Source organism: Elgaria multicarinata, chromosome 5, assembly GCF_023053635.1.
Source record: "Elgaria multicarinata webbii isolate HBS135686 ecotype San Diego chromosome 5, rElgMul1.1.pri, whole genome shotgun sequence".
NCBI classification, from domain to species: Eukaryota; Metazoa; Chordata; class Lepidosauria; order Squamata; family Anguidae; genus Elgaria; species Elgaria multicarinata.
In genome coordinates this window covers 45,685,548-45,698,065 of record NC_086175.1, presented here as the reverse complement: position 1 = coordinate 45,698,065, position 12,518 = coordinate 45,685,548, and the positions used below count along the sequence as shown (strand labels likewise).

General features: G+C 36.9%; 1 protein-coding gene across 4 annotated transcripts in view; it reads right to left on the bottom strand.

Moving 5' to 3' along the window:
* The window catches only part of REV1 (REV1 DNA directed polymerase), a 45,750-nt gene that overhangs the window by 855 nt on the left and 32,377 nt on the right, over positions 1–12,518 (bottom strand). For all 4 annotated transcript variants that reach the window (XM_063126268.1, XM_063126270.1, XM_063126269.1 and 1 more), the window contains 12 exons: positions 11,835–11,989; positions 9,263–9,382; positions 8,390–8,610; positions 6,786–6,958; positions 5,786–5,888; positions 4,917–5,082; positions 4,487–4,677; positions 2,980–3,213; positions 2,238–2,352; positions 1,865–2,082; positions 1,535–1,691; positions 415–517 (listed from right to left, as the gene is read on the bottom strand). In XM_063126268.1, coding sequence (XP_062982338.1) covers positions 415–517; positions 1,535–1,691; positions 1,865–2,082; positions 2,238–2,352; positions 2,980–3,213; positions 4,487–4,677; positions 4,917–5,082; positions 5,786–5,888; positions 6,786–6,958; positions 8,390–8,610; positions 9,263–9,382; positions 11,835–11,989 — 1,956 coding nt within the window. The remainder of the gene's footprint in view (positions 1–414; positions 518–1,534; positions 1,692–1,864; positions 2,083–2,237; positions 2,353–2,979; positions 3,214–4,486; positions 4,678–4,916; positions 5,083–5,785; positions 5,889–6,785; positions 6,959–8,389; positions 8,611–9,262; positions 9,383–11,834; positions 11,990–12,518) is intronic.

Here is a 12,518-nt window from a genome sequence, read left to right as displayed (position 1 = left end):
TTATAAGTTAAGGCCAAAGGTTTACAAAGGACAGAACATTGTTCATGTTCATGTGAGCACATCTACCATGGCAGTTTGAGTGCTAAAAAAATCTGTAAGTGCAAATCAAAATGCTACTTTGAGAGAAGGTATCTAACTTTTGCAAGTTCACCAGGTTATTATAACCAGATATAGTCCTACTTGAAGTAGACCCACTGAAATCAATGGGACTGAAGTTAGTCATGACTAACTTAAGTCCCATTGATTTCAACTATTCTACTCCAAGTATGACTATATCTGGATACAACTCATGTGAAAAAGATGTTGAAACCCTTTATAAAAGGCTTGTATTAATGTTTTAATCAAACTTCATTATTTTTTCAGTGCCATATAGTTTTTTTATATCAAAAGTGCGAAGACCCAAAATTAAGCTACCTTTTCATATATTTTATGACCAGATCCAGCTTTTCTAAATCTTTTTCTTCTATCAGATCAGTACAATACTTCACAACTTGTAGGATATCTTCCTCCATGGGATCTGTGAAATCATACAGATATACAGGATTATTAAAATGCCTCATTCAGAAAGTATAGGATGCCAAATAGCTTTATATCTTCAAATTGTTTGCTGCTGAAAGTAGATTCCCTAGCCACATATAGTCCCATCTCCATCCTTCCCTTGCTAGAGGACGGTGAGTCTTTTCTTCCTCCAACCCCAGACAAATCTTATCTTTAAACCATGATCAGTCTGGATTTTGGCTTGGGTGTTGCATGAAGATTGTACTTGCAGACCTGAGCAACAATAATTATCTATAGATCGGGGACATTGCACCTTCATGATAATATCAGTCTTAGATGTTGTTAATCTTGAGATACTGGTGACATGGCTTTGGGATCACATATACTCAGGAATTACAGGGTAGCATTCAATATTAATCCTACATAGAGTAGACCTATTGAAATGAATGAGACTGAAGTTAGTCTTCAGTCCCATTCATTTTGATAAGTTACTCTACATAGCACTAACATTGGATACTACCCACTGTGGTGCTTCATCCAAGTAGAAGCCATCTCTTTCCTGCAATCTTTGAACATTGTGCAATTTGAAATAAGGCTACTAGAGACATGAATGTCCAAGGAACATTTATCACATGCTTTCAGACATATGAACGCCCCTTGAATATTACAGGGGACGTAATGTCAACCAGTGATGAATTTTTGCTAATTATGAATATAATTTGTTTTATATGTTTATTAAATTTATCTCCTGCGTTTCCATCAAAAAATCCCACTCAAGGTAGAATTAGACTGAGCATAATGTTTCTAAAACATGACCCTCCTTTGCCCAGTACAAGGATGGAAATACATTCTTTTCAGGGGTCCCTAGAATGCAATACTTTCTGTTAAATGGCAGTTGGTGACATCTAATAGAGACATGAAGCCTTTCAGTCCACATTTTAAAATGATTTTTAAAAATCTTTAGGTGGAAACATTTACTTGAAAACAATGCATTTTAAACCCTTGCATTAAAAAAGTAGTGAAACTGCAAGATTACCTGATATGGTTGTAATCCATTCCTTGAGTAAGGCCTTTACATCATTGAACTCAACAGCTCCAGCTAGATTAGGGGCTCGAGGTCTAGTAGTGGCAGACAATAATGGCTGTGAAATGGATGGGCTGGAAGTATTTGCAGTGGTTTGCACTAATTCCACCTATTCAGAAGCAAATCACGCAAAAGGTATTTCATAATTAATTCTTCTATATCTGCCCAACTGCGAACTTTAGGAAAGCAGTCCAAGCACTAACACACCATGACAGTCAAGAAAACAGAATAGATATGTGTTTAAACTATTTGAAGGCTGTATTCACTTGCGATAAAAATTACCTGAGCGCTGTCGGTGGTCCCTCCTTCCTGTTTCAAGAAGTCATCCATCAATTTCTGTGGGCTTCCAACAGAAATAACCATACTTTTTGCAGGGCTTCCAAAGAGTTTGCTTTTCAGAGGACTATGGTTCTTTTTTACTGGGCTGACTTGGTTTTTTTTCCTATTTTTTTTCTTATTTTTTGAAACTGGTTTCAAACTCAGCAAAGGATTCTTTGTTACTGTGAAGAAAAGGAATAACGGTTATCTAGTACTTTATGACTAGAGATGACTCCGTCAGAGCTTTTTCCATTAAAATTCCTCAATGGACAACATAGTTATTGAAAAGAATGCTAAATCATCCAATTATTTGACAGAACTGCAGCCATAGACTTACCAGTGGTACTTGTTTGCTGGAAAATCATCTCTATATGTTTTTGCCTTTGATCATATGCCTGTCTAAGCTCTTCCTGCAACTCTGAAGGTAGTGCAGCAAAAACTTCAGGGTCCACCTAAGCAATGAAACATCCATCTGTGATTACACCACTGGCATGCAACATTTATGATTACATTGCTGACTTTTCTCTCAAGCTTAAGTCAAGCTTAAGTAATGGATTTATATTCTGTGTTTTTGGCCCTGTTCAGAAGACACCTTAAACTACGGTGGTTTTTGTTAACAAAAAAGCCTTAACTACCACGGTTTAAGGTGTCTTCTGAACAGGGCCTTTATCTGGATATCTGTTTAACATGGCTACCCCTCTGGAATTATACATTAGTTTGTTACAAGTAAAACAACAAAAGTCTTGAGGCACCTGAAAGATATAACAAATTTCATTTGGCACAAGCTTTCACAGACAACGTTCACTTCATCAGATGCATGATATGTTTTAGATTAACGTCTGATGGAGTGGACAGTATCATTCAAGCTTATACTAGAATAAATTTGTTAGCGTTTAAGGTGCCACAAGACTCTTTGTTGTTTAAAGTACAGAGGGCCATATGCAAATAGCTTCAAAAGAATGAGAAACTAGAAATCTAACAACTTTTTTACTATAGTAAATTCTTGACAGATTAATTGCTATTGTATGCAAAAGTCTACCAGTATGTAATTAAGCAAACACTGTTTTATTGTCATTCACCTGTGAAACTGCTGGTAGTGCTATTACATTAATTCCTGTGTCGTTGCTTGAGTCTTTGAGATCTGGTATTTGTAAAAGAACAGCTCCAACTGGCTGCGGCGGAAAGCTAGAGTTGTATCCGTTTACTGTCTCCTTCTTGCTACTGTTGCAAATCTCTGCTTGTTGAAGAGAATACATTTGTTCTATTTGTGCTCGAAGATCAGAAGGGAGTGCTTCTAGAACAGACTGATCCAGCTATGAACAAAAATATTAAGTATATATTTCAGTTAAAGAAGAAAAAAAAACCTAACATCTTTTAAACACATAATGTTTGCCACCCAAAATATATATTTCACTGTTTGGTTGCTAAATAAAATAGGTACAAGAAGAAAACATAATTAGAAGAGGCTGTTTCTTCTCTTGTACACTTATTTATACCATAATCATAAATATTTGAATATTTGTTGCTACAATGCTGTCATAGCTATAGGTATTCTACATCCAATGCAATTTTGTGCTGATATAAGCCCAGCTTAAATGTTACAACTCTCATGTGAGTGACTGAAAAATGCATTTGCATGGCAGAAATCCACACAGAAGTGATTAACATCTGCAAACATACCCATCAACAACATAAGTTTGGTACATTTCTCTCTCTCTTTCTCTCTCTCTCTCTCTCTCTCATAGGCTTCTATCTTCTAAACAAAACTTTCTTTGTTTTATTTATTTTAATTAATACTTTATTATTTTTATAACATAGTTTTACACAACTGGAAAGAAGCTGAATTTCCTTCAGTGGACAGAAGTGCCTCCACTCAGGGAAGTGTCTCTGCCCAATGTTCAGACATCTACTCACCCCCATTCAGCAAGGTTCCCTGATGCCGTGCACTATTTTCAGGGAGCTGGAGGGGCTGCCATGGGAAGGATGGGGTCCAAAAGTCAGCCAGCACAGCTGCATGCAGCTATATCTGTACAGCTCAATGTATATAACCATTCAAACAATGGTTGAATTGGTTTGTCATTTCATCCAAATCAAGAAAATATGGTTATCAGCTTCAGAACAAGCCAGGATCCTAAAATATGGTTTGAAGCTGATTTGAGATCTGGCTTGTTATGAAGTTGGTAACCATATTTTCTCAATCTGGGCAAAAGAGAAAGTATAAATGTGAGAGTTCCACACTGCATTCAGGCACCAAAAACAGAAAATTGAAAGTGCTGAGAGTGCTTGGACAAAATATTTCCTAACCCACCAAAAATGTTGTGAGGCCACAAACAAAAGTGAAATCCAACCACTAAGTTCCCTTAAAAAACTGTTCTCCTCTAGGTTATCCTGCCAATATTACATGATAAAATATTTACATTTGTCCCTTGAGCTATTCCTAAGACTTAAGAAAAGTATAGGATGGAAGAGACCAAAAAACATAAATCGTATTGGTCAATTCCTTTGTAGAAAGAAAGGAAGGAAGGAAGGAAGGAAGAAAACCTCAGACCTCTCTTTATGTTGTTCATGTAAGAAAAGAAAATTTACCTGGGAAGGTGATGGTACCTCAATACTTAAATTAAGTCTTGATTTTATATTGATGGGTGGGTGCAAACCATTCAAATTGACTGCAGATTCAGATTTGCTGGTGACATGATTGACATTAGATGTCTGGGATGGTAACCCTGTACATGCTTTTGATGTGGAAGATATTTCGACATCCACAGCAGCCACAAATACTATCAATGCAGAAAACAAAACAAAATTAATCATTCTGAAAATACCATATTTATACTATGAATATAACCTTATTACTCTATCTTCTATTGCAACATTTAAAGTGAATAATGAAATGCAGAATAGTCAATGGTAAAGAAAATTGTTTTCTGAGAAGATTTAGAAAAAAATAACAGTCAAACTATATTGGCTAGAAGTAGCTATTAGAAAACAAAACATAATTACTATTTACTTTACTGACCTTCCTTGCGTTCCTCTTCTGAATTCTTTATAGTTTTTGGAACTTGCAAAAGATCGATAATGGAATTAGATCCACCAGGCAAGAATCCAGACTGTAATGACGAACTAGAAGAAAATGCTGAAGTTGTTTTATTTACTGGAACTAACTGCTGTACTTGAATTCCAACCTAAAAAGTAACAAAAAGGCCATCTGATTTCTAAATAGAAAAGATGTTCAAATTGCAATCCTGATGGTAAACAAAATCTAACTCAATTTTATCTTTTAAACATTTCTAATATGGGGAGTATTTAAATTCTAATACAAGTAAACAGTACTTGTTATCTATGGTGACCAAAAGGAGCGAAATATGAGCATGGAAAAATCAATCAAGTATAAAAATGGAGATGTTGGCCTATTTAAAATACCGTATTTCTTCAATTGTAAGACACCATCGATTGTAAGACACACATTAATTTCAGTACCACCAACAGAAAAAAAACCCCTAAGACACACCCGCGATTCTAAGACGCACCCCATTTTTAGAGATGTTTATATGGGAAAAAAGTGTGTCTTAGAATAGAAGAAATAGGGTAAAGTCCATTTCCTAACAAGCATTCTGAGATCTTATTTGAGAGCTGTCTTGTCCCCATTAAAAAAAAATATCTTTGCACTATCACTGGGCCTCTAGTCTCTCAAATCTTTGAAGTCACACATTTTATACAACTGAAGTACTTACCTGACCTGCTTTCATGATGTTGATTTGTAACTTTGTTACTTCACCTGTACTTGAAAACCCTAATGGCAATTTAGAACTTAATAAAGCAGTAGATACTTTTGTAGAATAGAAAAACACGAAAGAGCTTTAAACTTCCAGTGATTTAAAAACTTACCCCTCTCATATCAGAGATATTCAATTTCATTGTGTGAAACATGTTCAACATTTCTTTCCCAATTACTTTGGCACTATCTGTTGCATGGTTGAGAGTCACAGTCCTGAAAAGAACACACATTTAAAATGCATCAAAATCTTGTTTAATGGCTACTAGAGATGCCAGCCATATGCTACCTCAAAGGATGCTTTACTATATAGGCCAAGGGTGGGCAACTTCAGGTGGTCCAGATGCCAATTTCCAGTTGTAGGTTCTGAAAGATCTGCACTGGCTGCCAATTGCTTTTGGGTGCAATTCAAAGTCTTGATTTTAAACTTTAGAGTCCTAAACAGCTTAAGACCTAGCTATCTAAGGGATTGCCCATCTTGCTAAAATCTTGCCTGGGTATTATGATCTGTAGAAGAGGCCCTTTTGAGGGTGCCATTACTTAGAGTGCCGTTTCCCCAATAAACTATGAAATGTGCTCTCTTAAAAACTACAACTGGCACTTACCCGTTTGGCCTTTTCACAGCCTTTCTAAAGGCCAAAAAGGTAAGTACCAATATGTAGTTACATGTTTTAATGTTCTGATTTGTATTGTTTTAAATTGTTGTACACTGCCCTGATGGCTTTTAAGCAGAGAAGGTGGTATATAAATGTTAATAATAAAAATAAATAAATTTCTGCGCAGGTTGTTTGAGTTGAAGCTACTGTGCTTGTCCTTAAAGATAGGTCCCCCCTTTATTTTGCTTTGTTTCAATTGACCTGTTTGCTGCCTATCACCTACCTGCCATAAATTATGGCTGGCTTGACCACTTTGTAATTTAGGCAACCAAAACCAGGGGTTTTATTGGGTACTGGATGGCTGCCATAGCCAGCTCAAATACTATTAAGACATATAACACACAAGAAGGCCAAAAGGAATCTAGTACATAATACTGAACAATTAAGATCATGCCAAGTTCTCATTATTTTTCAAACTTATGTCTACAGTTATTGTCAAATTTATTAAAGAATTTACCTGGCAATATTGTCACAGATACCATGGCCTCCAAATTTCGCAGATTCTACTGGGGCACCAGCTTTTCTGACCATGATTTTGAGTGTTAAGCGTTTGCCTTTCATACCAGCAGCTTCCAATCTACACTGGATCTCTTCTGAAAGACTCAAAAGGAAAGCTTCTGCTTCTTTCGGCTAGAAATAAATAAAATGGGTTTTATACAGATAAGAGGATCAATGTAATTTCTAATTCACACACCTGTGGATTCTATTTTTCCCTACAAACTATTTCTACCTAATAATGAGTCTTTTGTTCCTTAAAAATATATATTTAGCATTTATACAATGATTTTTGAGTATTAAAAGCTCTTCACATACATCATCTGAAGAATTCTTATATCAGCCTTATATGGTATGTCAATATTATACCCACATTGCAGATGGGAAGTTCAAACTAAAAAGATAGTCATGAACTCACTAGAGATCCTCAGGTTGAGTTGAGAATTGAACCAGAGACTACCCAGCTCATATTCTTAGCCACACAGCACCATCTCTCATCACACACACACACACACAGGTAATGTTTCCTATAAAACAAGTTTCAGATCAAGAGGATACATATCTGAAAATGGAAGAAAGTTGCAATGGTTTGCTGATCAGTCAAAAATTGTACTGATCAGCAAACCACTGATTTCACCAACTTTTGCTTTTTCAATTTTAACACTACACAAACTTTATTGCGTTTTGTATTTTCAGTGTTAATGCTGATATAATATTGACAGAATTAGTACACAGTATTAATGAACCATATTATTACTTTTCTAAAACCTGTAAAAATAATTTGAATTTGGTCATTTTGACAATTGTACACATACCAGTAATTTTTATGCTTTCTACCCCCGGGGAAACCCTTTCTGCATCAACTTGTCTGCTGAGAAACACTATCATGTTGCAGAGTACACACTTTAATTTACACAAGGAGGCAATGACACCTGGGGGATGTAGCCAGGGCCCAGCTTGGATTAAGAGCACAGCTTAATACAAATCCAACATTCCTCTGTGGCTATATATTACAGGAAGGATCAGCAATGGTGAGTAAACTATTTTTCAAGGAACCTTTTCCACTACTCAGTGTCAATCCTATACACACTTACCTAGGAGTAAGTCTCAGCTAACACTGATGTGTAGTGGAAAATTTTAGCACAATTCAGAAGCACTGAAATTGGGGGGGGGGGGCGCCAAAGGAGTAACTGTACCAAGAGGAGTGGCGACATTCTGCCCCCCCCCCTTGGCATTTTGATCTCCTGTTTAAGTGTTGGACTGACACTTCTCAGTGTTCTCAAACTTTTCAATGCTTCCCCAGCTCTCCAGCTACTCTGGAAAGCAGAGATATTAACTTCCCCCACTTTTTGTGGCTCCTTTTCAGACACTTAATGCTATGATTACTACAGTTCTCTGACAGTTTAAAAACGAACCCTGAGAAAGCAGCAGCATGGGACATAGTGACTGGGACACCACTGTAGAGAGGTGGTGGTGGAGGATGTAAATACTGCTGGTGCTGACTATGTTTTCGGTTTTTTTGAGACAATGATTTCATTACTATAAAGAAGTTAGAATTTCCGCTACCTGGGTAAATCTTATACCATAATTGATCTCAGCTGAAACAGATTTTCTCTTTTTCTCTCTTTGAACAGGCCTATCATCCAAACCACGGCAAAATCTATAGAGCATTTGGCCTGTTTTGGGACCAAATTCTTTCTGAAGTGTTGACATCATGACATACTGTAGATCTCCACAAGTTTTTATTCCCAAGGATGACAACTTAGATTCCATTGTCCGACCAACTCCTGACAAAAAAATACATTTTTGTGTTTTAAGTTTACAATTGGGAAATGTCATTCACATAGAAAGCATTGATACACTATTTGAATCCAATGTGTAATATTGTAAATAACATTTAAATCCAATATATAATACAGATGACTGCCAGGCATATTTATGATACAGTGAATGTGATAGCAATTTTTTGGCATTTCACATTTTAGTCAGAGTCTTATCTACTATTGTATAGAAACACTAAATATTACAGGATCTAAAATAATTCTGAACTCTTACTGGAGTGTAACAATATTACAACTGTCCACAAGTGACTTATCATCTAAACATTACTAGTTTCCTTTTGGTATAAGCTGTTTAATTGACATTTTTGAACATTTTATAAAAGAGAAATAGTTCAAAATGAAAGTGTCTTAATCCCTGGACACAAGATCTGTGGCCATCTAATGTGCTAGAACACATCAAGTTACTATTTAAATTTTGGAGAGCCCTGTGTGCATTTCTCCCCCACCTTAATCATAAAGAAAATAATCATAGCGATTTACTAAGGACAAATCACTTCCACAAAGTTGAGTTCCATACAGTAAAGTCTTCCGAGGGAAATTGAGGCATTTTTATAAAGTCCCTACAAAAGCAGGAGGGAATATACTAACAAAAACCTACCAGGAAGATGGATAATTAGCTGGCTTCTGATAAAATCATCTACTTCTTCTGGTTTTAAATGATATTGTCCATCTGGCTTTGCTCGGCGAGTTGCCATTCTGGCCAGTAAAATGTTTGAACCTATAAAAGACATAAATACAGTAGACTGCAATTGAAGTAGTCCATACTAATATTAAATGGTATTTCACACTTTGAAAGGGTATATATCATTCCTACACACACACACACACACACACCCCCTAGAGAAGAAAGTGACTCAGTTCAGACAACATGTTAGTCAACGTAGTGTAAAAACCCCACTCAACGGTTGAGTTTTTAGGAAATACTTCCCACACAATATGTTGCGTGGCCTTTCCCCTCCCTGTTTGTTTCTGTGATTTTAGAATGTAAGCCATATGGCAGGGTGTTTTGTATTTTGTTTTATTTTGTTCTGTGCAGCACCATGAAAATTGATGGCACTATATAAATAAATATTAATATAGGGTGACCATATGAAAAGGAGGACAGGGCTCCTGTATCTTTAACAGTTGTATTGAAAAGATAATTTCAGCAGGTGTCATTCTCATGGAGAACCTGTTGAAATTTCCTCTTCATGCCCTGCCCTCTTTTAAATCTGGTCACAGTATAGCTGCAGTATAGCTCCTGCAGCGTTAACTGTTGTGATGAAGAGGAAATTTCACCAGGTGTGACATGCATACAAATGACACCTGCTAAAATTTCCTTTTCTATGCAACTGTTAAAGATACAGGAGCCCTGTCCTCCTTTTCATATGGTCACCCTAATTAATAATAATAATAATAATAAAGTTCTAACTCCACCGTTGTGTAACTGTCGGCTACCGTGGAATTGAGTAAAATCCATTGTTACATTTGATTGACAGTTCCGCCACCCTCTCTCCTCCCCTGGTCCTCCCATCAGCCATTGCTGGGGGGAAAATACTGGCAGCTCTTGTTGGAACGCTGTAGCCAGTGGGAAAAATCAACCCAACAGAAAGAAAACTCCACGGAGACCTCCATACAACACACAGCACAACCATTGTGCAGGAACTCACCTCTGCGCAGCATGGATATTCTGTGTGGAATGTTTTCCAAAAAAAACCCTGTTGCATGGAGTTCTCCTGCCAGACAACACATTTCTCAACGGTTGTGTAAAAACTCCACCGTAAAGTTCTAAAACCACCATTGAGAAATGTGTTGTCTGAAGTGAGCCAGGTGAGTCAGGTGGTTCGTAAAATTTATGCCCCTGGATTTATGGACACAGAAAGGAACATCTCATCTCATCTGTCAACCTATTTAGGATTGGGGGTTACAGTTCCAGCCTGTGGTGATTTTTAGCTTTACATCTGATAATAATTTTTACAAACAGGAGCCATACATTTTATGCTGGTAGATATAGCTATTAAAGGATGAATAATTTTCACATGCTATACTGAATGCTGAGAGAGGAGGAGAGTAATTGGATTCCAGATGCCATCTCCACTCTTGACATCTAAAACAGCCATGGTGGGTTGTTGTGTTGTCCAAATCCTGAGCATTTTCTGTGGGGTAGCTTATTTTTGGGGAACAAACCATGACGAGAACCCATTACTTGTTGTAGGGTTGTTCTTGCCCACAATGGGTTGTGTCATGCGAATCCAGGAGACCAATTTTGTGAGTTGCAGCGACCAGCTACAGAGTCATATGGCAAGAGTGGTAAAAAAACAAGTGCTGCTCACTTATCCCAATCTCTTGAAGACTCCTGTTCCACTGATGCCAAAATGGCACTTTGAAGAACCATCTCTCACTCCGACTTTTTTTTTAAAAAAAAATCAGTGCCTCAAAAATGTGCAACTGAAGTCGTAATCTTTTTTTTAAAAAATATTTCGTCAGTGTTTTGCAAGTGTGCACTTACACCTGTCCAATATGTGTAATCTTGGCTGATTAATTTTCTTATGTTTCAGCTGTCAAAGGGAGCTTCAAAGTAGAGTAGGTAACACACAAGGAAATTGACAATGGGAGGTTACATATTTGCTAATTTGTGTACAGTTGCCAAGAGCCAGGGAGAAATAATACTAAGGGAAAGGAGGAACTAGGTAGTGCAATCTGGAATGGGGGAGGAAGCCAAAGGAGTAGGTGCACCAAATTTGCCAATTTCCCCTTGGCAAATTGATCCTCTCATTTTTAAGTGTTGTACTAACACTTCTCAGTGTCACTCACCTTTTCAACACTTCCCTGACTCTCCAGCTAATCCAGAAAGGGAAGTTATTAACTCCCCCACCCCTTTCATGCTCCTTTCCAAAGCTCTTTCTGCTACGGATCACTAACGTATTTTTTTTTTAAAAAAAAAAAAAAACCAAGAAGGCGGTTGCATAGGACAGAGTTGAGTTTTGGGAACTGGGAAGTAAATGGAAGAGAAATTTGTGCACCTGCAGTAATGGAACAGTAAGGGAGGTAAGCAAATTTCTCTTCTATTTATTTATTTGCAGGGCAGCTTAATGTGACATGCAAACCCACTCAATCTGTCATTGTTACTTAATTCACATTTAATAACAAATATTTACTTACTCATAAATATTTATAAATAAAGTACCAACCTATTCCAATGGAAGCAGGACACTTGGTCTTATTTTTTATTTCAGTACGGACAACATTTGCTAGTTCTTCAGATGTTAAATCAGTCTCTGCAAGGATTTCAGTGATATCTACTAGTGCTTCATCACAACTGACTGCTTCAATGTTATGAGTATAGCTATCAACACAAAACAAAGGAAATGAAGTGAAAAAGCAGCAACAACTTACCGCCTATTAAAAACAAATCTAATGCAAGAAAAGCTTTCCTAATGTAGAGTAATTTTCCTGATTGTTTTCACTTATATATTTACACTACACAGGATTATAATATTGCACTGGAAAATTTATAGCTAGTACTTTTTTCCTAGGACTGATTCATCTGGATTGAATTTAATTCTCTCTTCCATTCTCCCTGCAGTCCCTGACACTATCTTCCCATGCAATTACAGAGGGATCCTCTGTGGAACAAATTTTGGGGAGGCATTGGAGAACTGTTAAAAATCTATTTGCCTCCTCTTCCATTAAAAGAAGTGTCCATTAGATCAAACCCCTTCCACAAATGGAAGAGCACAGCTGTCACTAGCAGCAGCTACCTGAAGTAAATATATCCTTCTCAGCTTATTGTTAAATGAATGGTAACTTGAAGAGCTGGTGCCTAAATTTGTTTTTTCCCCTTCTCCCTATTCCTTTTTTCTTTTGTGTTGTGT